At 37.3% G+C, this 25846-nt stretch overlaps 1 protein-coding gene across 1 annotated transcript in view; it reads right to left on the bottom strand.

Moving 5' to 3' along the window:
• Positions 1–25846, bottom strand: part of LOC106636123 (uncharacterized) — a 68802-nt gene that overhangs the window by 20513 nt on the left and 22443 nt on the right. The window contains exons 15-25 of the mRNA XM_089592121.1: positions 21526–24853; positions 18808–21249; positions 14695–17726; positions 14242–14460; positions 12201–14010; positions 9925–11996; positions 8935–9693; positions 7989–8700; positions 6069–7751; positions 1341–5831; positions 1211–1236 (exon numbers count right to left, since the gene is read on the bottom strand). Of these exons, the coding sequence (XP_089448247.1) occupies positions 1211–1236; positions 1341–5831; positions 6069–7751; positions 7989–8700; positions 8935–9693; positions 9925–11996; positions 12201–14010; positions 14242–14460; positions 14695–17726; positions 18808–21249; positions 21526–24853 (20574 nt within the window). The remainder of the gene's footprint in view (positions 1–1210; positions 1237–1340; positions 5832–6068; positions 7752–7988; positions 8701–8934; positions 9694–9924; positions 11997–12200; positions 14011–14241; positions 14461–14694; positions 17727–18807; positions 21250–21525; positions 24854–25846) is intronic.

The raw sequence follows: 25846 nt of genomic DNA, 5'->3' as shown, positions 1-25846 counted from the left end.
AAAAACAAATAATTAAAAAAAAAAAAAAAAAAAACGAACTCAACTGCTACATTTTGAATAAGATATTACGTCCCTAGAACGCAAAATACAAACTTGAACTCCGAAAGAGCATGGTTGTTCGTACGTTTCTGTATGAACATGCCCAAGTCACGTTTACTATTTTTAATACCAAGGGCGAAAAGTGATTACAAAAGCGCAAAGTGCGTTCTGAGGGTGGAAAGCGGCAGTTATTCTAGGTAAGAAAATCATGTTAAATATGTCAATGTCTACTGTGGTGACTCCCAATCTGAATAAAATAAGTATTGGTACATCTATATTGATGAAAAATATCTTTGCATGTACTACATGCATTTTGTTACACCGCTTCAAAAAAATTTAGTAGTAACTAAACTTTTGAAAAAACTAAATATTTTGTAAAATTATTTGAAAAGTCTACTTATTAAGAAAAACTTTTCAATAAAAAATATATCAAGTTTTTCTACCCACAGTTTCGAAATTTCTCAGCGTACAGCATAACTAAATGATATCATGTACGAAAAGCAAACTAATTAAACAACTTGGTGATTATATATCCATTTAAACGTTATATAGCTCGATGTTCAAAGAATTTAAGAAATATAAGTAAAATTTTATAAAAGTTTTAACTTGATGACGAAAATTAATAATATTCGAAGTTCAAGGGACTGTTTTGAATAAAACTATAGAATAAAAAAAAAAATTAAGCACATGCATATCTAACTAATCAAAAAGACATTTCGTTAATTAGGACAAATTTTTGTCTATCTCAGACATATTAGCATTTATTACATATAGTAAATATCAATTCTACAAAATATTAATAAAATTTAAAAAAAGTAAAAGGAATTTTACAACGAAAAAAAAAAGATTAAGAAAAGTATTGCAAACAAAATTCTCCTGGATTATTAACTGATAGAAAATTGTATATAACAACTAACCTATACTATTGTTTCATAGCTATCTTTTTAAATCACAAAACAATTTTAATGACATACTAGATAACATTATTAAAGAAAAAGCAACACAACCAATGAATGTGGAAAATTAGGCAAGGCGCCAACGTTAATAAATATAAGTTAAATACAAAAAAATCTAACTAAAAACCATACTAATATAAGCAGGGAAGAAGAGGGCAAAACTATTAAACAAACCCTTATTCCATACAATAAAAAAATTAAAACCTTTAACTTACTTCTATTTCAGGCGAAATAGCAGAATCTAAAAAAACAAAAGTGCGATCAGTATGAAAATAAATATGTAAAATGATTCAGCATGTAAATATGGGTACATTTAATTCGTATTAAAAGTGAAAGGAGACTAACCTCCAAGACAATCAGACTCAACTTGTGCAAGCACAGGCTCGTTAATAGATTGTAGTGTGTGATTTAATAATGCACTATTAGCCCTTGTGTAAGGATAAGGTATTTCTTTCACAAGCATGTCAGAATCTTGAGTATCGTGTGTGTAAGAACATTCAGACAAACCCATAGGTACAGAGGTATTATAATCAACCTGTTCATCGATATCTTCAAACTCTAAAATATTTGAAGACATAGAAGCTAGAGAAATACTAAGAACCTCATCAGAAACTACCCCTAATATTAGAGAAACAGTTACACGATCTGTGACTTCATCATCAGAAAAATTCTTCTCAGATACTGTTGAAAAAGAAGTCGTATCCGCAACAATACCTTCTTCGACAAAAGAGTCAAAAACTGTCGTGACACGTGGGGCTCCCTCTTCTTCGACAGCAACAATTTCTGTGACTTCCTGTTTCTTGCCCTTTTCATTAGTGATTTTTCTCTTTGTGGTCTTTATGTCTTTGCCTTCAGGCGTTGTTTCTTGGACCACAGTCACTTGTTCCTTTACCTCCTCACTTTCTGCAGGTGTCTCGTACTCTGTTACAGGAAGGAGACCAGTTGTTTCGTCAAACACAACTTCTTCTGGTACTTCATGAACAGTCGTAACAGGAAATTTTCCTTCTTCTTCGACTGTAACAATTTCGGTCACTTGCTGCTTTCTGCCCCTTTTTCTCGTAAGTGTCTTCTTTGTAATTTTAACGTCCTTGCCATCAGGCGTCATAGTTTCTGATACAGTAACCCGTTCCGTGACTACATGTTCAGACGGCTTTACTTTAGTAACCGGTAAAGTACAAGTAGTCTCCTCAAGCAAGTCTTCGACAGGAACTTCTTGAACTGTAGTGACAGGTAGCTTTCCTTCTTCTTCGACCGTGACAATTTCTGTTACCTGTTGTTTTTTGCCTTTTTTTTGCGTCACTTTCTTCTTCGTCGTTTTCACGTCTTTGCCTTCAGGCGTTGTTTCTTCGACCACAGTAACTTGTTCCCTTACCTCTTCAAACACATTATCTTTTTCTGGAGCTTCATAAACAGTCGTAACAGGAGATTTTCCTTCTTCTTCAACTGTAACAATTTCGATCACTTGCTGCTTTTTGCCCTTTTTTCTCGTAATTGTCTTCTTTGTTATTTTAACGTCTTTGCCGTCAGGCGTTAAAGTTTCTGATACAGTAATCTGTTCCGTAATAACGTCTTCAGATGGCTTCTCTCCAGCAACCGGTAAAAGACAAGTTGTCTCCTCAAGCATGTCTTCGACAGGAACTTCGTAAACTGTAGTGACAGGTGGCTTCCCATCTTCTTCGACAGTGACAATTTCTGTAACTTGTTGTTTTTTGCCTTTTTTGTGCGTCACTTTCTTCTTCGTCGTTTTCACGTCTTTGCCTTCAGGCGTTGTTTCTTGCACCACAGTCACTTGTTCCTTAACATCCTCACTTTCTGAAAGTGTCTCGTACTCTGTTACAGGAAGGAGACCAGTTGTTTCGTCAAACCCAACTTCTTCTGGTACTTCGTGAACAGTCGTAACAGAAGATTTTCCCTCTTCTTCGACTGTGACAATTTCAGTCACTTGCTGCTTCTTGCCCCTTTTTCTCGTTAGTGTCTTCTTTATAATTTTAACGTCTTTGCCATCAGGCGTTAAAGTTTCTGATACATCAACCCGTTCCGTGATGACATCTTCAGACAGCTTCACTTTAGCAACTGGTAAATGACAAGTTGTCTCCTCAAGCATATCTTCGACAGGAACTTCGAAAACTGTAGTGACGGGTGGCTTTCCATCTTCTTCGACAGTGACAATTTCTGTAACTTGTTGTTTTTTGCCTTTTTTGTGCGTCACTTTCTTCTTTGTTATTTTCACGTCTTTGCCTTCAGGCGTTGTTTCTTGCACCACAGTCACTTGTTCCTTGACCTCTTCACTTTCTTCAGGTGTCTCGTACTCTGTTACAGGAAGAAGACCAGTTGTTTCGTCAAACCCAACTTCTTCTGGTACTTCGTGAACAGTCGTAACAGGGGATTTTCCTTCTTCTTCGTCTGTCACAATTTCAGTCACTCGCTGCTTCTTGCCCCTCACTTTTGTGAGTGTCCTCGTTGTCATTTTAACGTTCTTGCCATCAGGCGTTGAAGTTTCTGATACAGTATCCCGATCTGTGATTACGTCTTCAGACATCTTTTCTTCAGCAACCGGTAAAAGACAAGTTGTCTCCTCAAGAATGTCTTCGACAGGAACTTCATGAACTATAGTGGCAGGCGGCTTCCCATCTTCTTCGACAGTGACAATTTCTGTAACTTGTGGTTTTTTGCCTATTTTGTGCGTCACTTTCTTCTTTGTCATTTTCACGTCTTTGCCTTCAGGCGTTGTTTCTTGCACAACAGTCACTTGTTCCTTGACCTTCTCACTTTCTTCAGGTGTCTCGTACTCTGTTACAGGAAGAAGACCAGTTGTTTCGTCAAACACAACTTCTTCTGGTACTTCATGAACAGTCGTAACAGGGGATTTTCCTTCTTCTTCAAATGTAACAATTTCAGTCACTCGCTTCTTCTTGCCCCTCACTTTTGTAAGGGTGCTCTTTGTCATTTTAACGTTCTTGCCATCAGGTGTTGAAGTTTCTGATACAGTAACTCGATCTGTGATTACGTCTTCAGACGTCTTTTCTTCAGCAACCGGTAAAAGACAAGTTGTCTCTTCAAGCATGTCTATGACAGGAACGTCGTAAACTGTAGTGACAGGTGGCTTCCCATCTTCTTCAACAGTGGCAATTTCTGTAACTTGTTGTTTTTTGCCTATTTTGTGCGTCACTTTCTTCTTTGTTGTTTTCATGTCTTTGCCTTCAGGCGTTGTTTCTTGCACCACAGTAACTTGTTCCTTTACCTCCTCACTTTCTGCAGGTGTCTCGTACTCTGTTACAGGAAGAACACCGGTTGTTTCATTAAACCCAACTTCTTCTGGTACTTCGTGAACAGTCGTAACAGGAGATTTTCCTTCTTCTTCGACTGTGACAATTTCAGTCACTTGCCGCTTTTTGCCCCTTTGTCTCGTAAGTGTCTTCTTTGTAATTTTAACGTCTTTGCCATCAGGCGTTAAAGTTTCTGATACATCAACCCGTTCCGTGATGACATCTTCAGACGGCTTCTCTTTAGCAACTGGTAAATGACAAGTTGTCTCCTCAAGCATATCTTCGACAGGAACTTCGAAAACTGTAGTGACGGGTGGCTTTCCATCTTCTTCGACAGTGACAATTTCTGTAACTTGTTGTTTTTTGCCTTTTTTGTGCGTTACTTTCTTCTTTGTTATTTTCACGTCTTTGCCTTCAGGCGTTGTTTCTTGCACCACAGTCACTTGTTCCTTGACCTCCTCACTTTCTTCAGGTGTCTCGTACTCTGTTACAGGAAGAAGACCAGTTGTTTCGTCAAACCCAACTTCTTCTGGTACTTCGTGAACAGTCGTAACAGGGGATTTTCCTTCTTCTTCGACTGTAACAATTTCGGTTACTTGCTGCTTCTTGCCCCTCACTTTTGTAAGTGTCCTCTTTGTCATTTTAACGTTCTTGCCATCAGGCGTTAAAGTTTCTGATACAGTAACCCGATCTGTGATTACGTCTTCAGACGTCTTTTCTTCAGCAACCGGTAAAAGACAAGTTGTCTCCTCAAGAATGTCTTCAACAGGAACTTCATGAACTATAGTGGCAGGCGGCTTCCCATCTTCTTCGACAGTGACAATTTCTGTAACTTGTGGTTTTTTGCCTATTTTGTGCGTCACTTTCTTCTTTGTCGTTTTTACGTCTTTGCCTTCAGGCATTGTTGCTTGGACCACAGTTACTTGTTCCCTTACCTCTTCATTTTCTGCAGGTGTCTCGTACTCTGTTACAGGAAGAACATCGGTTGTTTCATTAAACCCAACTTCTTCTGGTACTTCGTGAACAGTCGTAACAGGAGATTTTCCTTCTTCTTCGACTGTGACAATTTCAGTCACTTGCCGCTTTTCGCCCCTTTGTCTCGTAAGTGTCTTCTTTGTAATTTTAACGTCTTTGCCATCAGGCGTTAAAGTTTCTGATACATCAACCCGTTCCGTGATGACATCTTCAGACGGCTTCACTTTAGCAACTGGTAAATGACAAGTTGTCTCCTCAAGCATATCTTCGACAGGAACTTCGAAAACTGTAGTGACGGGTGGCTTTCCATCTTCTTCGACAGTGACAATTTCTGTAACTTGTTGTTTTTTGCCTTTTTTGTGCGTTACTTTCTTCTTTGTTATTTTCACGTCTTTGCCTTCAGGCGTTGTTTCTTGCACCACAGTCACTTGTTCCTTGACCTCCTCACTTTCTTCAGGTGTCTCGTACTCTGTTACAGTAAGGAGACCAGTCGTTTTATCAAACACAACTTCTTCTGGTACTTCATGAACAGTCGTAACAGAAGATTTTCCTTCCTCTTCGACTGTAACAATTTTGGTCACTTGCTGCTTCTTGCCTCTTTTTCCTGTAAGTGTCTTCTTTGTAATTTTAAGGTCTTTGCAATCAGGCGTTGAAGTTTCTGATACAGTAATCTGTTCTGTAATCACGACTTCAGATGACTTCTCTCCAGCGACCGGTAAAAGACAAGTTGTCTCCTCAAGCATGTCTATGACAGGAACTTCGTAAACTGTAGTGACAGGTGGCTTCCTATCTTCTTCAACAGTGGCAATTTCTGTAACTTGTTGTTTTTTGCCTTTTTTGTGCGTCACTTTCTTCTTTGTTGTTTTCATGTCTTTGCCTTCAGGCGTTGTTTCTTGCACCACAGTAACTTGTTCCTTTACCTCCTCACTTTCTGCAGGTGTCTCGTACTCTGTTACAGGAAGAACACCGGTTGTTTCATTAAACCCAACTTCTTCTGGTACTTCGTGAACAGTCGTAACAGGAGATTTTCCTTCTTCTTCGACTGTGACAATTTCAGTCACTTGCCGCTTTTTGCCCCTTTGTCTCGTAAGTGTCTTCTTTGTAATTTTAACGTCTTTGCCATCAGGCGTTAAAGTTTCTGATACATCAACCCGTTCCGTGATGACATCTTCAGACGGCTTCACTTTAGCAACTGGTAAATGACAAGTTGTCTCCTCAAGCATATCTTCGACAGGAACTTCGAAAACTGTAGTGACGGGTGGCTTTCCATCTTCTTCGACAGCGACAATTTCTGTAACTTGTTGTTTTTTGCCTTTTTTGTGCGTTACTTTCTTCTTTGTTATTTTCACGTCTTTGCCTTCAGGCGTTGTTTCTTGCACCACAGTCACTTGTTCCTTGACCTCCTCACTTTCTTCAGGTGTCTCGTACTCTGTTACAGGAAGAAGACCAGTTGTTTCGTCAAACCCAACTTCTTCTGGTACTTCGTGAACAGTCGTAACAGGGGATTTTCCTTCTTCTTCGACTGTAACAATTTCGGTTACTTGCTGCTTCTTGCCCCTCACTTTTGTAAGTGTCCTCTTTGTCATTTTAACGTTCTTGCCATCAGGCGTTAAAGTTTCTAATACAGTAACCCGATCTGTGATTACGTCTTCAGACGTCTTTTCTTCAGCAACCGGTAAAAGACAAGTTGTCTCCTCAAGAATGTCTTCAACAGGAACTTCATGAACTATAGTGGCAGGCGGCTTCCCATCTTCTTCGACAGTGACAATTTCTGTAACTTGTGGTTTTTTGCCTATTTTGTGCGTCACTTTCTTCTTTGTCGTTTTTACGTCTTTGCCTTCAGGCATTGTTGCTTGGACCACAGTTACTTGTTCCCTTACCTCTTCATTTTCTGCAGGTGTCTCGTACTCTGTTACAGGAAGAACATCGGTTGTTTCATTAAACCCAACTTCTTCTGGTACTTCGTGAACAGTCGTAACAGGAGATTTTCCTTCTTCTTCGACTGTGACAATTTCAGTCACTTGCCGCTTTTCGCCCCTTTGTCTCGTAAGTGTCTTCTTTGTAATTTTAACGTCTTTGCCATCAGGCGTTAAAGTTTCTGATACATCAACCCGTTCCGTGATGACATCTTCAGACGGCTTCACTTTAGCAACTGGTAAATGACAAGTTGTCTCCTCAAGCATATCTTCGACAGGAACTTCGAAAACTGTAGTGACGGGTGGCTTTCCATCTTCTTCGACAGTGACAATTTCTGTAACTTGTTGTTTTTTGCCTTTTTTGTGCGTTACTTTCTTCTTTGTTATTTTCACGTCTTTGCCTTCAGGCGTTGTTTCTTGCACCACAGTCACTTGTTCCTTGACCTCCTCACTTTCTTCAGGTGTCTCGTACTCTGTTACAGTAAGGAGACCAGTCGTTTTATCAAACACAACTTCTTCTGGTACTTCATGAACAGTCGTAACAGAAGATTTTCCTTCCTCTTCGACTGTAACAATTTTGGTCACTTGCTGCTTCTTGCCTCTTTTTCCTGTAAGTGTCTTCTTTGTAATTTTAAGGTCTTTGCAATCAGGCGTTGAAGTTTCTGATACAGTAATCTGTTCTGTAATCACGACTTCAGATGACTTCTCTCCAGCGACCGGTAAAAGACAAGTTGTCTCCTCAAGCATGTCTATGACAGGAACTTCGTAAACTGTAGTGACAGGTGGCTTCCTATCTTCTTCAACAGTGGCAATTTCTGTAACTTGTTGTTTTTTGCCTTTTTTGTGCGTCACTTTCTTCTTTGTTGTTTTCATGTCTTTGCCTTCAGGCGTTGTTTCTTGCACCACAGTAACTTGTTCCTTTACCTCCTCACTTTCTGCAGGTGTCTCGTACTCTGTTACAGGAAGAACACCGGTTGTTTCATTAAACCCAACTTCTTCTGGCACTTCGTGAACAGTTGTAACAGGAGATTTTCCTTCTTCTTCGACTGTGACAATTTCAGTCACTTGCCGCTTTTTGCCCCTTTGTCTCGTAAGTGTCTTCTTTGTAATTTTAACGTCTTTGCCATCAGGCGTTAAAGTTTCTGATACATCAACCCGTTCCGTGATGACATCTTCAGACGGCTTCACTTTAGCAACTGGTAAATGACAAGTTGTCTCCTCAAGCATATCTTCGACAGGAACTTCGAAAACTGTAGTGACGGGTGGCTTTCCATCTTCTTCGACAGTGACAATTTCTGTAACCTGTTGTTTTTTGCCTTTTTTGTGCGTCACTTTCTTCTTTGTTATTTTTACGTCTTTGCCTTCAGGCGTTGTTTCTTGCACCACAGTCACTTGTTCCTTGACCTCCTTACTTTCTTCAGGTGTCTCGTACTCTGTTACAGGAAGAAGACCAGTTGTTTCGTCAAACCCAACTTCTTCTGGTACTTCGTTAACAGTCGTTACAGGGGATTTTCCTTCTTCTTCAAATGTAACAATTTCAGTCACTCGCTGGTTCTTGCCCCTCACTTTTGTAAGTGTCCTCTTTGTCATTTTAACGTTCTTGCCATCAGGTGTTGAAGTTTCTGATACAGTAACCCGATCTGTGATTACGTCTTTAGACGTCTTTTCTTCAGCAACCGGTAAAAGACAAGTTGTCTCCTCAAGCATGTCTATGACAGGAACTTCGTAAACTGTAGTGACAGGTGGCTTCCCATCTTCTTCAACAAAGGCAATTTCTGTAACTTGTTGTTTTTTGCCTAGTTTGTGCGTCACTTTCTTCTTTGTTGTTTTCATGTCTTTACCTTCAGACGTTGTTTCTTGCACCACAGTAATTTGTTCCTTTACCTCCTCACTTTCTGCAGGTGTCTCGTACTCTGTTACAAGAAGAACACCGGTTGTTTCATTAAACCCAACTTCTTCTGGGACTTCGTGAACAGTCGTAACAGGAGATTTTCCTTCTTCTTCGACTGTGACAATTTCAGTCACTTGCCGCTTTTTGCCCCTTTGTCTCGTAAGTGTCTTCTTTGTAATTTTAACGTCTTTGCCATCAGGCGTTAAAGTTTCTGATACATCAACCCGTTCCGTGATGACATCTTCAGACGGCTTCACTTTAGCAACTGGTAAAAGACAAGTTGTCTCCTCAAGCATATCTTCGACAGGAACTTCGAAAACTGTAGTGACGGGTGGCTTTCCATCTTCTTCGACAGTGACAATTTCTGTAACTTGTTGTTTTTTGCCTTTTTTGTGCGTTACTTTCTCCTTTGTTATTTTCACGTCTTTGCCTTCAGGCGTTGTTTCTTGCACCACAGTCACTTGTTCCTTGACCTCCTCACTTTCTTCAGGTGTCTCGTACTCTGTTACAGGAAGAAGACCAGTTGTTTCGTCAAACCCAACTTCTTCTGGTACTTCGTGAACAGTCGTAACAGGGGATTTTCCTTCTTCTTCGACTGTAACAATTTCGGTTACTTGCTGCTTCTTGCCCCTCACTTTTGTAAGTGTCCTCTTTGTCATTTTAACGTTCTTGCCATCAGGCGTTGAAGTTTCTGATACAGTAACCCGATCTGTGATTACGTCTTCAGACGTCTTTTCTTCAGCAACCGGTAAAAGACAAGTTGTCTCCTCAAGAATGTCTTCAACAGGAACTTCATGAACTATAGTGGCAGGCGGCTTCCCATCTTCTTTGACAGTGACAATTTCTGTAACTTGTGGTTTTTTGCCTATTTTGTGCGTCACTTTCTTCTTTGTCGTTTTTACGTCTTTGCCTTCAGGCGTTGTTTCTTGCACCACAGTAACTTGTTTCTTTACCTCCTCACTTTCTGCAGGTGTCTCGTACTCTGTTACAGGAAGAACACCGGTTGTTTCATTAAACCCAACTTCTTCTGGTACTTCGTGAACAGTCGTAACAGGAGATTTTCCTTCTTCTTCGACTGTGACAATTTCAGTCACTTGCCGCTTTTTGCCCCTTTGTCTCGTAAGTGTCTTCTTTGTAATTTTAACGTCTTTGCCATCAGGCGTTAAAGTTTCTGATACATCAACCCGTTCCGTGATGACATCTTCAGACGGCTTCACTTTAGCAACTGGTAAATGACAAGTTGTCTCCTCAAGCATATCTTCGACAGGAACTTCGAAAACTGTAGTGACGGGTGGCTTTCCATCTTCTTCGACAGTGACAATTTCTGTAACTTGTTGTTTTTTGCCTTTTTTGTGCGTTACTTTCTTCTTTGTTATTTTCACGTCTTTGCCTTCAGGCGTTGTTTCTTGCACCACAGTCACTTGTTCCTTGACCTCCTCACTTTCTTCAGGTGTCTCGTACTCTGTTACAGGAAGAAGACCAGTTGTTTCGTCAAACCCAACTTCTTCTGGTACTTCGTGAACAGTCGTAACAGGGGATTTTCCTTCTCCTTCGACTGTAACAATTTCGGTTACTTGCTGCTTCTTGCCCCTCACTTTTGTAAGTGTCCTCTTTGTCATTTTAACGTTCTTGCCATCAGGCGTTGAAGTTTCTGATACAGTAACCCGATCTGTGATTACGTCTTCAGACGTCTTTTCTTCAGCAACCGGTAAAAGACAAGTTGTCTCCTCAAGAATGTCTTCAACAGGAACTTCATGAACTATAGTGGCAGGCGGCTTCCCATCTTCTTCGACAGTGACAATTTCTGTAACTTGTGGTTTTTTGCCTATTTTGTGCGTCACTTTCTTCTTTGTCGTTTTTACGTCTTTGCCTTCAGGCGTTGTTTCTTGCACCACAGTAACTTGTTCCTTTACCTCCTCACTTTCTGCAGGTGTCTCATACTCTGTTACAGGAAGAACATCGGTTGTTTCATTAAACCCAACTTCTTCTGGTACTTCGTGAACAGTCGTAACAGGAGATTTTCCTTCTTCTTCGACTGTGACAATTTCAGTCACTTGCCGCTTTTTGCCCCTTTGTCTCGTAAGTGTCTTCTTTGTAATTTTAACGTCTTTGCCATCAGGCGTTAAAGTTTCTGATACATCAACCCGTTCCGTGATGACATCTTCAGACGGCTTCACTTTAGCAACTGGTAAATGACAAGTTGTCTCCTCAAGCATATCTTCGACAGGAACTTCGAAAACTGTAGTGACGGGTGGCTTTCCATCTTCTGCGACAGTGACAATTTCTGTAACTTGTTGTTTTTTGCCTTTTTTGTGCGTTACTTTCTTCTTTGTTATTTTCACGTCTTTGCCTTCAGGCGTTGTTTCTTGCACCACAGTCACTTGTTCCTTGACCTCCTCACTTTCTTCAGGTGTCTCGTACTCTGTTACAGGAAGAAGACCAGTTGTTTCGTCAAACCCAACTTCTTCTGGTACTTCGTGAACAGTCGTAACAGAGGATTTTCCTTCTTCTTCGACTGTAACAATTTCGGTTACTTGCTGCTTCTTGCCCCTCACTTTTGTAAGTGTCCTCTTTGTCATTTTAACGTTCTTGCCATCAGGCGTTGAAGTTTCTGATACAGTAACCCGATCTGTGATTACGTCTTCAGACGTCTTTTCTTCAGCAACCGGTAAAAGACAAGTTGTCTCCTCAAGAATGTCTTCAACAGGAACTTCATGAACTATAGTGGCAGGCGGCTTCCCATCTTCTTCGACAGTGACAATTTCTGTAACTTGTGGTTTTTTGCCTATTTTGTGCGTCACTTTCTTCTTTGTCGTTTTTACGTCTTTGCCTTCAGGCATTGTTTCTTGGACCACAGTTACTTGTTTCCTTACCTCTTCATTTTCTGCAGGTGTCTCGTACTCTGTTACAGTAAGGAGACCAGTCGTTTTATCAAACACAACTTCTTCTGGTACTTCATGAACAGTCGTAACAGCAGATTTATCTTCCTCTTCGACTGTAACAATTTTGGTCACTTGCTGCTTCTTGCCTCTTTTCCCTGTAAGTGTCTTCTTTGTAATTTTAAGGTCTTTGCAATCAGGCGTTGAAGTTTCTGATACAGTAATCTGTTCTGTAATCACGACTTCAGATGGCTTCTCTCCAGCGACCGGTAAAAGACAAGTTGTCTCCTCAAGCATATCTATGACAGGAACTTCGTAAACTGTAGTGACAGGTGGCTTCCTATCTTCTTCAACAGTGGCAATTTCTGTAACTTGTTGTTTTTTGCCTTTTTTGTGCGTCACTTTCTTCTTTGTTGTTTTCATGTCTTTGCCTTCAGGCGTTGTTTCTTGCACCACAGTAACTTGTTCCTTTACCTCCTCACTTTCTGCAGGTGTCTCGTACTCTGTTACAGGAAGAACACCGGTTGTTTCATTAAACCCAACTTCTTTTGGCACTTCGTGAACAGTCGTAACAGGAGATTTTATTTCTTCTTCGACTGTGACAATTTCAGTCACTTGCCGCTTTTTGCCCCTTTGTCTCGTAAGTGTCTTCTTTGTTATTTTAACGTCTTTGCCATCAGGCGTTAAAGTTTCTGATACATCAACCCGTTCCGTGATGACATCTTCAGACGGCTTCACTTTAGCAACTGGTAAATGACAAGTTGTCTCCTCAAGCATATCTTCGACAGGAACTTCGAAAACTGTAGTGACGGGTGGCTTTCCATCTTCTTCGACAGTGACAATTTCTGTAACTTGTGGTTTTTTGCCTATTTTGTGCGTCACTTTCTTCGTTGTCGTTTTTACGTCTTTGCCTTCAGGCATTGTTTCTTGGACCACAGTCACTTGTTCCCTTACCTCTTCATTTTCTGCAGGTGTCTCGTACTTTGTTACAGTAAGGAGACCAGTCGTTTTATCAAACACAACTTCTTCTGGTACTTCATGAACAGTCGTAACAGGAGATTTTCCTTCCTCTTCGACTGTAACATTTTTGGTCACTTGCTGCTTCTTGCCTCTTTTTTCTGTAAGTGTCTTCTTTGTAATTTTAACGTCTTTGCCGTCAGGCGTTAAAGTTTTTGATACAGTAATCTGTTCCGTAATAACGTCTTCAGATGGCTTCTCTCCAGCAACCAGTAAAAGACAAGTTGTCTTCTCAAGCATGTCTTCGACAGGAACTTCGTAAACTGTAGTGACAGGTGGCTTTCCATCTTCGTCGACAGTGACAATTTCTGCAACTTGTTGTTTTTTGCCTTTTTTGTGCGTCACTTTCTTCTTTGTTATTTTCACGTCCTTGCCTTCAGGCGTTGTTTTTTGCAGCACAGTCACTTGTTTATTAACCTCCTCACTTTCTGCAGGTGTCTCGTACTCTGTTACAGGAAGGAGACCAGTTGTTTCGTCAAACACAACTTCTTCTGGTACTTCGTGAACAGTCGTAACAGGAGATTTTCTCTCTTCTTCGACTGTAACATTTTCAGTCACTCGCTGATTCTTGCCCCTTTGTTCTGTAAGTGTCTTCTTTGTAATTTTTACGTCTTTGCTATCAGGCGTTGAAGGTTCTGATATAGTAATCTGTTCCGTAATAACGTCTTCAGATGGCTTCTCTCCAGCAACTGGTAGAATACAAATTGTCTCCTCAAGCATCTCTTCGACAGGAACTTCGAAATCTGTAGTGACAGGTGGCTTCCCATCTTCGTCGACAGTGACTATTTCTGTAACTTGTGATTTTTTACCTATTTTGTGCGTCAATTTCTTCTTTGTTATTTTCACGTCTTTGCCTTCAGGCGTTGTTTTTGGCACCACAGTCACTTGTTCCCTTACCTCTTTACTTTCTGCAGGTGTCTTGTACTCTGTTACAGGAAGGAGACCAGTCGTTTCATCAAACACAACTTCTTCTGGTACTTCATGAACAGTCGTGACAGGAGATTTTCCTTCTTCTTCGACTGTAACAATTTCGGTTACTTGCTGCTTTTTGCCCTTTTTTCTCGTAATTGTCTTCTTTGTTATTTTAACGTCTTTGCCCTCAGGCGTTAAAGTTTCTGAAACAGTAATTAAATCCGTATTAACGTCTTCAGATGGTTTCTCTCCAGCAACTGGTAAAAGACAAGTTGTCTCCTCAAGCATGTCTTCGACAGGAACTTCGTAAACTGTAGTGACAGGTGGCTTCCCATCTTCTTCGACAGTGACAATTTCTGTAACTTGTTTTTTGTCTTCTTTGTGCGTCACTTTTTTTTTTGTTGATTTCACGTCTTTGCCTTCAGGCGTTGTCTCTTGCACCACAGTAACTTGTTCCCTTACCTCTTCACTTTCTGCAGTTGTCCCGTACTCTGTCACAGGGAGAAGACCAGTAGCTTCGTCAAACACATTTATTGTTTCTGGAACTTCATAAACAGGCATAACAGGAGATTTTTCTTCTTCTTTGATTGTAACAATTTCGGTCACTTGCTCCTTGTTGCCTTTTTTTCTTGTCAGTTTCTTCTTTGTAATTTTAACTTCGTTGCCATCAGGCGTCGAAGTTTCTGATACAGTAACCCGTTCTGTGATTACGTCTTCAGACGTCTTTTCTTCAGCAACCGGTAAAAGACAAGTTGTCTCCTCAAGCATGTCTTCGACAGGAACTTCGTAAACTGTAGTGACAGGTGGCTTCCCATCTTCTTCGACAGTGACCATTTCTGTAACTTGTTTTTTGTCTTCTTTGTGCGTCACTTTCTTTTTTGTTGATTTAACGTCTTTGCCTTCAGGCGTTGTCTCATGCACCACAGTAACTTGTTCCCTTACCTCTTCACTTTCTGCAGTTGTCCCGTACTCTGTCACAGGGAGAAGACCAGTAGCTTCGTCAAACACATTTTCTGTTTCTGGAACTTCATAAACAGGCATAACAGGAGATTTTTCTTCTTCTTTAATTGTAACAATTTCGGTCACTTGCTCCTTGTTCCTTTTTTTTCTTGTCAGTTTCTTCTTTGTAATTTTAACTTCGTTGCCATCAGGCGTCGAAGTTTCTGATACAGTTACCCGTTCTGTGATTACATCTTCAGACGGCTTCACTTCAGCAACCGGTAGAAGACAAATTGTCTTATCAAGCATATCTTCAACAGGAACTTCGAAAACTGTAGTGACAGGTTGCTTCCCATCTTCTTCGACAGTGACAATTTCTGTAACTTGTTGTTTTCTGCCTTTTTTGTGCGTTACTTTCTTCTTTGTTATTTTCACGTCTTTGCCTTCAGGCGTTGTTTCTTGCACCACAGTCACTTGTTCCTTGACCTCCTCACTTTCTTCAGGTGTCTCGTACTCTGTTACAGGAAGAAGACCAGTTGTTTCGTCAAACCCAACTTCTTCTGGTACTTCGTGAACAGTCGTAACAGGGGATTTTCCTTCTTCTTCGACTGTAACAATTTCGGTTACTTGCTGCTTCTTGCCCCTTTGTCTCGTAAGTGTCTTCTTTGTAATTTTAACGTCTTTGCCATCAGGCGTTAAAGTTTCTGATACATCAACCCGTTCCGTGATGACATCTTCAGACGGCTTCACTTTAGCAACTGGTAAATGACAAGTTGTCTCCTCAAGCATATCTTCGACAGGAACTTCGAAAACTGTAGTGACGGGTGGCTTTCCATCTTCTTCGACAGCGACAATTTCTGTAACTTGTTGTTTTTTGCCTTTTTTGTGCGTTACTTTCTTCTTTGTTATTTTCACGTCTTTGCCTTCAGGCGTTGTTTCTTGCACCACAGTCACTTGTTCCTTGACCTCCTCACTTTCTTCAGGTGTCTCGTACTCTGTTACAGGAAGAAGACCAGTTGTTTCGTCAAACACAACTTCTTCTGGTACTTCGTGAACAGTCGTAACAGGGGATTTTCCTTCTTCTTCGACTGTAACAATTTCGGTTACTTGCTGCTTCTTGCCCCTTACTTTTGTAAGTGTCTTCTTTGTAATTTTAACGTCCTTGCCATCTGGCGTTAAGGTTTTTGATACAGTAACTTGTTCCGTGATTATATCGTCAGACGGCTTTTCTTTAGCAACTGGTAAAAGACAAGTTGTCCCCTTCAGCACGTCTTCGACAGGAACTTCTTGAACTTTAGTGACAGGTCGCTTTCCTTCTTCTTCGACCGTGACAATCTCTGTTACTTGTTTTTTTTTGCCTTTTTTGTGCGTCACTTTCTTTTTTGTTGTTTTCACGTCTTTGCCTTCAGGCGTTGTTTCATGGACCACTGTTACTTGTTCCTTTACCTCCTCACTTTCTGCAGGTGTCTCGTACTCTGTTACAGGAAGGAGACTAGTTGTTCCGTCCAACACATTTACACCTGGTACTTCGTAAACAGTCGTAACAGGAGATTTTCCTTCTTCTTCGACTGTAACAATTTTGGTCACTTGCTGCTTTTTGCCCTTTTTTTCCGTAAGTGTCTTCTTTGTAATTTTAACGTCCTTGTCATCAGGCGTTGAAGTTTCTGATACAGTAATGTGTTCTGTAATAACGTCTTCAGATGGCTTCTCTCCAGCAACCGGTAAAAGACAAGTTGTCTTCTCAAGCATGTCTTCGACAGGAACTTCATGAACTATAGTGACAGGTGCCTTGCGATCTTCGTCGACAGTGACAATTTCTGTATTTTGTTTTTTGTCTTTTTTGTGCGTCACTTTCTTCTTCGTCGTTTTCACGTCTTTACCTTTAGGCATATTTTCTTGGACCACAGTCACTTGTTCCCTTACATCTTTACTTTCTGCAGGTGTCTCGTACTCTGGTACAAGAAGGATACCAGTTATTTCGTCAAACACAACTTCTTCTGGTACTTTATGAACTGTCGTAACAGGAGATTTTCCTTTTTCTTCGACTGTAACAATTTTGGTTACTTGCTGCTTCTTGCCCCTTTTTTCTGTAAGTGTCTTCTTTGTAATTTTAACGTCCCTGCCATCTGGCGTTAAGGTTTTTGATACAGTAACCTGTTCCGTAATTATATCGTCAGACGGCTTTTCTTCAGCAACTGGTAAAAGACAAGTTGTCTCCGTAAGCACGTCTTCGACAGGTTCTTCTTGAACTGTAGTGACATGTTGCTTTCCTTCTTCTTCGTTCGTGACAATGTCTGTAACTTGTTGTTTTTTGCCTTTTTTGTGGGACACTTTTTTCTTTGTGGTTTTCACGTCTTTGCCTTCAGGCGTTGTTTTCTGCACCACAGTCACTTTTTCCATTACCTCCTTACATTCTGCAGAAGTCTCGTGCTCTGTTACAGGAAGGAGACCAGTTGTTCCGTCAAACCCAACTCCTTTTGGTACTTCATGAACAGTCGTAACAGGAGATTTCCCTTCTTTTTCGACTGTAACAATTTCGGTCACTTGCTGCTTTTCGCCTTCATTTCTCGTAAGTGTCTTCTTCGTCATTTTAACGTTTTTACTATTAGGCGTTAAAGTTTCTGATACAGTTACCTGTTTTGTTATTTTATCGTCAGTAGGCTTTTCTTTAGCAATTGGTATAAGGTAAGTGGTTTTTTCAAGCATAACGTCTTCCACAGGAGTTTTGTGATCTTTCGTGACTGGTGGTTTTACTTGTTCTGCACTAATATTTTTTGATGGGCCTCTATTGGCATCCTGTAAAACACAACTTGTCTGCTCAAGGAAGAGGTTAGTGTTGGAAGCAAGATAATCTGGTTTTGAAGGTTCTTCCGTATTTTCTGATTTTGTTTCCGAATCAGCATTTTCGCATACTTCTTCTATGTTTAATAAGCTCTCTGCGGATTGAAATGGTGATTTGATTTCATCTATGTCTATTTCTTCTTCAATTATTATTGTACTATCTTTTCCTTCTTTTTTGTTTATATTTTTAATTATTGTTTTTTTTGTCTTTCTTTGCTTATTTCCTTTATTTTTGTCGCTCTCAAACGTTGTCGTATACTCCTCTGTTACTACAGTTTCTTGTTCTTTATTTTGTTGTGGCATGGGTGTGTGTGCGTTTTCTGGTTGATTTTGTGTACGTGTTTTATACCATTTTTCTTCATTTTTTGTTGTTTCTGAAATGTTAGATAGTCGTGTTACGTTTTATTATGTTGTATATATTTGTTTATATTGGTCATGTGAGAATGTATGCAGTAGATTTTTTGATTGTTAGTTTTTATTGACTTTCCTTTTCGTTAGTCTGAATGCTTACGTTGTTGGTTTTTGACAATGTCAATTATTGTAGTGGGTCTTAGATTTTTAATGCTATTGGTATCCGTTACAATTTTTTAGTTACCTTTTACATTGGTTTTTAACATGATATTTTTCGATGTTATAGTTTCTTTATTTCCTACTGCAGCATTCTAATTAACGTATATGCATTTTCATTTTTTATTTTTTGCACACATGCACAATTTTTTTTACAGTTTCATACTGATTAAATGGTATCAAAGATTTTTACCTATTGATGTTTATATTATTGAGCCCACAATGGTCTGATTTGTTAAGATCTTTTGTGTCTATGCGTAATTGTATCCTCGGTACCAATCAGATCAAAATTTTTTTATTGTTGTAAAATAAATTTTATAAGTTTTTGTTTTATGTATAAGGCAAATAATTTTGTTATTTATCTGCTTAATACATTTTTACTTTTTTGTTGTTTGATTTAAATATGGCAAAAGCTCAATTAGAAAAAAGTATGATTATAAAATGTTTACTCTTGCTTAAAGTAAACTTTACATTAAAGTAAATCTATCGAATCATGCATTTTTATACTTATTCTTATATTATTTTTTTATGGTATTGTAGTAAGTATATGGTTATTTTTAATGCTATTACGATTAAAATATTTTTTAAATTACAACATGAGATACTTACGTATAGTGTTTAAACGGTTCATCTCTACTGATATATCAGCTTTCATTTTATGTTGTTCAATGGGTTTTATGTCTATTTGAGTTTCTTCAGATTTTTGTTCTGATAAAATAATGCTATGTTTAATGTCTGTTACTTCTTTTGCTGTTTCTGTGATAGGTTTTTTGTGTGTGATTTCTGTGGGTAATGATTCCAGCTTTGTTTCTGACGTTACTGCTGCTGCGATATCAATAAAAGAAACGTGAACTTTTGTTTCTTTTACTGATTGATCTTTTATACTTAATAGTTCTTCATCTAAAATCGTTTCTGATACAAATACCCCTTCAGCCTTTTCAAGTTGTAAGTTTGCATGTTTGACAGTTATTTGCTCTTCTGAATTTATTGGTTTTTCTTTTTCAAGGGGTGTTACTGCACTACTTTCGATACTTTCAACAACAATAATTTTTGATATAGCGTCACTTGTTTGTGGTAAGGTAGTGCCTAAAAATTCACTAGTATTTACGAATTCTAGTGTTTCTTTCACTTGTGGTACCAATCGTCCTTCTATTATTATATTTGCAAGGTTCTCTCTTGTATCTTCTTTGTGCATACTTATTTCTTTTTCAGTTGGTGTTGTTTCTAAAATTGTCATTACTTGAAGATTTTCTTGAACAAGCCTACCTACTTGTTTACCTGGTGATTTACTTTGTAAAATGTTTTCTACGTTTTCTAATGCCATGGTTTCTGTTTTTTCTGGTACCTTCTTTATTTCCTCTTCTATTTGTATCAATAAATTTTTCTTTGTAGGCTGTAAACTGTCTGTCATTGTTGAAACATTTGTTATTTGATAAACTTCTAAAATTCCTACGGCCTCATTTTTTTCTATCTTTGGTACAATTTTTTCGACTCTTGATGAATTCATTTTTTTGAAACAAAATTCTGAGTCATTTGATATCACTTCTGATGTATGCAGTGGTATCATCGTATCCATTTTAGAAGTGCCAGTTTCTGAGGCTGGTAATAATGTTGTTTTCATATTTTCGATATTTATTTCAGTATTTGTTTCTGTTACTGTCATTGCTGTCTTTTCAGAAATTAATTTTTGGGCAATTTGTTCTTTTTCGTGTGATGTAAACAATTTTGTTTCTTTTTCATTTGGTAATGTTTGGTAAACTGTTACTGATTTTAATTCTAGTAACTGCTCTTCTCCTTTATGCTCATGTGACTTGGAAATGTATTCGATTTCTTTTACGTCATCGTTTGTTATTATTTCAGTTACTTCTGTAGGTTCGTTGTATCTAAATGATGTTACGACCTTTTGTTGTAATGGTAAGTGGCTAGGAGTAATTTCTTCTCCACTTTCACGTAACTCAGTTTCTGAAACTATTAACGGAAATGATTCTTCAAGCTCTGATATACTGTTATGTTTTACATCAGTTGTAGGTATTATTATTTTTTCGACGTTCATGACACTGATCACTTCTGTTACTTCTGCGCTTTCGTTTCCATGTAAATTTATATAAGCTGACCTTCCTGATGGCATTTTTTTATCTTTGAACTCAATTCCTTCTTCGTTAGCATTTACAAATGTTTGTCTTAATGGAAGCAAGGTACTTAAATTCTCTGTGAGAATTTGATGATCAGGTGCAACTGTTTCGTAGATGATACCAAGACTAGTATCTGTTAATATTTCTGTAGTTTCAGCGATTTTTTGTCCTTTTATATCGATTGATGCTACTTGTTTTTCTGTTTTTTTGGTAGTGAGTATTACTCCTTCTTTTTCATGAGTGAATGTTTCTATAATCAATATAGGGGATGACTCTTGATAAGAGCTGTCAAGATTTTGGCTCAATAATGATTTGGGTAGAGAAAAATCATCTGCACTATTGGAGGATACAACTTCTATTATTTGAGTAGATTCATGTTCAGGTAATTTTATAATAGCAACTTCTTCTTTTATTTTTTTATTATCTTCCAGATTTTTAGTATCCATAACTGATAATACTTCACAAGATTCAGCAACTTCTTTACTGGAAATATTTATGTTAACTTTTTTTACATTAGGTACTTCTGGAAATTGTACAATTTCACTTTGCTCACTTGGTTGAATTTGGGAGACAATCAAAGATTTCTCAAAATCAACTTTTGCTGTACCTGTAAGTGCGACTGGTACATTTTTACTGGGAAGATCTGTGGTCGCCGAAATAGTTGTCACTTCTGTGGTTTCAAGTGTTTCGTATTCCTTAAATCTTTCGACAGCAATACTTTTTTCTGGTACTTTTTCTGGAACAGTTTTACTGTCCGCCTCAGTAGGAATTATTTGAGTAACACTTAAATATGGCATTTCATTTATTTGCGCTACTGCTTTTTGTGATTCTGGGATAACGTAATCTTTCAATTGGTCAACTGAAAATGAAGTAGTGATTTCTGTTACTTCTGTTGTTTCTATTTCTTTTATTTGTGAATCTGCAGTCAATAACATGGGAATTTTTTTTTTCGTTAATAGGCTTTCCAGTTCATTGCACATGATTTCAGAAACAGTTACTGTGCTTAAGGAGTCTAGACATGTTTTACTTTTTTGCTTCTCAAAATTTTTTTGTTCTAATGGTAATAAATTATTTAATGGTATCGTTTCAGTAACCTCTAATAATTCATAACTGTTGACATCAGAGGTTGCAAAATTTTCTGCAGGTCTCATTTCATCGGGTATAGATATTTCTGATTCATTTATAGTACACTGACTAGTTAGTGCTGTTGAAAAGGCTTCTATTTTTTCTTTGCACGTTATTTCATCAGGTACCTCAGATTTTTTTAGCTCTTGCGTTAAACCAAGAACTAACACCTTAGATATTTCAGCGATGTCTCTACTACCGATGTTTAAATCAGCTTTTTTAATACTTGGCATAGCTAAAGCTGGTAGAACATCAAGAGTTTCATTTGTTAAGGTTTGACAAATAACTAAAGGTGATACAGTTTCTAATTTTTCATTTCCTGTTCTTTCTATATTTTCTACATCTTGTTTAAGCTTTTCTATATCTCTCGCAAAAGTTACTTCTAAAGTTTGAATTGCAGCATTCTCAACTAATTTTGATTCCGTTCTCACTACTTGTGGTACATCAGAGACTGGAGTATTTTCCTCAGCATCGTGAGAAATTATTTGCGTTGTTACAGCAGATTTTAAGGTTTCGATATTTGTTTTTCCAATTTGTGCCTGCGGAATCGCAGTCTCAAAAATTTTCTCAACACCTATGTTTGTTGACACTTCTAAAGTTTCCGCTGTTTCTGTACTGACAATATTAGTCTTCGTTTTTTGAGAACAAGGAATGTTTTCATTTATTAAAATCTGTTCACTTTCATTAAGTATAGTCTCATTTATAATTAAAGGATTTTGGGTGTCCAGTATTTCTTTTCCAGTGTATTCTTGATAAACGTATTTTTTGTCGAAATCGTTCGTTACTGCCAACGGTAATACTTCCGTAGTTTCGGCAACTTCTCTACCAAGTAAAGTTGTATTAGCTTTTTGATGTGTAGGGATATCTGAGCCTTGTAAGGGATTTTCTTGTTCTACAGATACTGCTTGAGTTATTTGAAGAGGTAAATTTATTTCAATTTTAACTGCCCCTTTGTCAGATAAAGGGGTTTTTATTTCTGGTAAATTACCTAGTGAAGAAATTGCTGATATCTCTGATGATTCTGCTATATCTTGACCCATCACATTTAACTGTGCACACTTTTCAAAAGGTTTTTCCTCTTTTAATTTGCTACCACTTTCTTCTACTATTGTTTCAGAAACCATCAAAGCTGTGAATTCATCTGTTGTAATTTTTATTATTTTTTCTTGACAAACTTTTTCAGATTCAAAAATATCACTGTGTACTGAGGTTGAAACTTCAGTTGTTTCTGCAATTTTTTGATTGATTGGTGCAAGTTTACTTTCTGCCACTCGAACTGTTAGCTTATCCGTGTTAAACAAAACTGGTTCGATCTCCTGAGAAATCATTTGAGATACAGATACAGGTAACAATGGGATAAAGTCACTATTACCAATACATTGAAAAGATGGTTTTGATATAAAAGTATCTTCTTTATCCTTAGGAAGTATTTCAAATACTTCTACATGTTGTAAATCTTGTACATTCAATGCTGCTTGATGTACAGCTTCAGTTATAGTTTCATCAAGTATTTTTTCTTTTTCTTCTATTGTATTTTGGGTTATAATTACACCTTCTACTACATCCTGTTTCATACTTGCAGTTTTGAAATCAAACAGTTCCGATGTTTCTTTATTAAAAATGTCTACTTGAGACTCTGTTAAAGATGTCTGTAGGCTATTTTGCTCCATAACAATACAACTTGCATTTTTTACTACATAATCTTTTTCGCTTTCTATTTTACTAGCATTTTGATTTATTGTATACTCCATAACTTCTGGAACAAGGTGTCCACTAACAAGATTTTGTTTCGCAGATGTAGATTTTGGCATTATTCCCAATTCATATACATCCTCCTTATCCCCTAATATCACCGATGAGATTATCAAACTTTTTTCCTCTACGACTCCAGCATTAGCATTAAATTTATCAGAATTTTTTTCTGGCTTCAAATAGCTTTCACTTTCATTAGTTTCGATCACTTCCACTACTGGTACTTCTAAAGTAATGGATTTTTCTACAGCTGAAAAAGATGTTGGTTTTTGTTCTTTTAAATTTCCTGGATAAATATTTGCATCAATCTCTAAGACCTCAGCAATTTTATGACCAGATAAATTCACCTGCACGAATTTTGGCATTGATTTTTCAAAAACTTCCAAATCTTCTTCTTTAGCTTCTACAATCACTTCTGATATCGAGGATACGCCGATACTTTCTACAATTTCAACCTTGGCTTTATTTCCTAATAATTTCTCTTTTTGTGATATTTCTTTTTCCTTATCAGAAATTATTGTTTCTTCTTGAATAATACTCTCTAACAAAGTATGTTGCTCTGATGCTGAGCCTAAGTCTGGAATTACCTCTGTTAAATCGCCTACTGCATTTTCGGGAGTTATTACCATTGATTCAGCTACTTTGTGACCCTCGTATCTACTAGAAGCTGTTTGTGTAATATTTTCTTCGTTATAGTATTGTCTTGGTTCGTCACCTGAAGTAATTGTTTCTATAACTTGTAAACTTACTCCTTCTTCAAAAATCACATTAGATTTTTTCTTTTGCGGTAGAATAAAGTCGTTAAGAGGTGATTCTTTATCCTCAGTAGATATTTCTGACATAAGAATACTATGATGAGGAATGTGATCTATTTTAGTGAAAGTTTTTTCAGTATTCATCAGTTCCAAGGAACGAACACCAGTACTCGGTATGGTTTCACTTACTTGAGCTACTAAGTGACTTGAAATAATTGTTGATGCGGATTTTGTTTCTGATTTTTTAATATCTGGCAAGGCAATTTCTTTTTCTACTGCATCAACGGTAGAAACAACTAAAGATTCATCAATTTCAAAACTAATACCAGCCTTTTTATCTACAACTTCAGCATCAGCAAATTGTTCTTCTTTTTCTTGAACTATTGTTTCTTCAATTTGAGTTGACTGATACGACAATACTGTACTTTTAGGCTCTAAGGACTTTATATTTTCATCTGGTAAGTCTCCTAATCCGTAGTCACTTAAAATTTCGAAACTAGTCACAACTTTTTTAACATCATATCCGATGATTGCTTCACTTTTTGATGGTTTTTCTTTTTCTTTCAGTATTCCTTCCTTATCTTGTGTATTAACTTCTACAATTTCGAGACCCTCATATTCTTTGTAAGTTACATCACTTATTTTACTGTCTGGTTTGGTATCTGATGTTAATAAATCTTCTAACTCAGATAAAATTATTTCAGTTTTTTGAGCAACATCTAGACCTGATTGCACTGGTCTTGCAGCTTCAACTGTTTCACTTTCGTTCACTAATATGTTAACACTATTTACAGCAACAATTTCTTCCGTTTGTGGAACTTTATGACTTCTTGTTATATCTAAAGTAATTTTTTGTGCCGTTGGTGAGTGTCTCGTTATATGAATGTCCTCCTGCGAAATAAAATTTTTCATGAAAATGAATCAATAAAGACGACTTATAGTTTAAAATCCATCCCAATAATTTTTCATAGTTTTTTACTAAAAATCCAAACTTTTTTGAGATACTTTATGAATATTGTATGTAGCCTTAGTTATGCAAAAAATTGTAATACTTAAAAATATAGTTTTAAGTAAGATTTAAATGAAAATCTTAAAAGTCGTTAACACTTAAGGTAAAGGCACCTATTGTGAAAAAGATTTCAGTCAATTTTTTTGCTAATAACGATTTCGGAAGCTCCAGGATTTTATTCTCTTAAAAATAGCTTTGAAAAGTTAAATACAGTCGATTTTTCAAATTAATATCATTAAAATAATGCAGGACTTTAAACTCCAATTATAAAATGCAGTTTCTAAAGGTGCACCTTTTATTCTGTAGTAAAGGATTTTATTATAAAATGATTTAAAAAGTCAACAATTATTAATTAAAAATTATTTTTCAAGCACAAGTGTGGTTTCTTTAAATTGTATTAGCTTGTGTTATCGATATAAAAACGAAGAATCTTAATATCCTTCGTACAATTAAATAATATACGGCGTCAGTCTTACAGTGGATTTAGACATTTTTATACTAACCTTTAAAAACTTGTTAATCATACTTTATTTATATATTAAGGTTTTTTCATGATTCGTTACCATTGGAAATACCTTCATTCAGTACGGAGATAGAATTATGTTAAAACCACTTCCCATTAACAAAGTCTTCTACACAAATCATTGATTCATGCTCTCAGGTTATGTTAATCATATATAAGTAAATCAATATAAAGATTTAATAGATAAAATTTGAATTAAGTGATATATATATATATATATTTTTTTTAATAAGTAATGAAAAATAATGAATTTTATATAATTGTTGTTTGATGGAAAAAGTTGTTGGTTTTTGAAGAAAGAGATAGTATTACGTAAAAAAAGGCTGAACTTCAATAACGTCATGATTACAAA

This window comes from Copidosoma floridanum, unplaced genomic scaffold, assembly GCF_036245765.1.
Source record: "Copidosoma floridanum isolate Cflo_tuat_1 unplaced genomic scaffold, Cflo_Japanese_pri ptg000014l, whole genome shotgun sequence".
In the NCBI taxonomy this organism is placed as follows: domain Eukaryota; kingdom Metazoa; phylum Arthropoda; class Insecta; order Hymenoptera; family Encyrtidae; genus Copidosoma; species Copidosoma floridanum.
The sequence above is the reverse complement of the archived record's forward strand: the minus strand, read 5'-3'. Positions and strand labels throughout refer to the sequence as shown.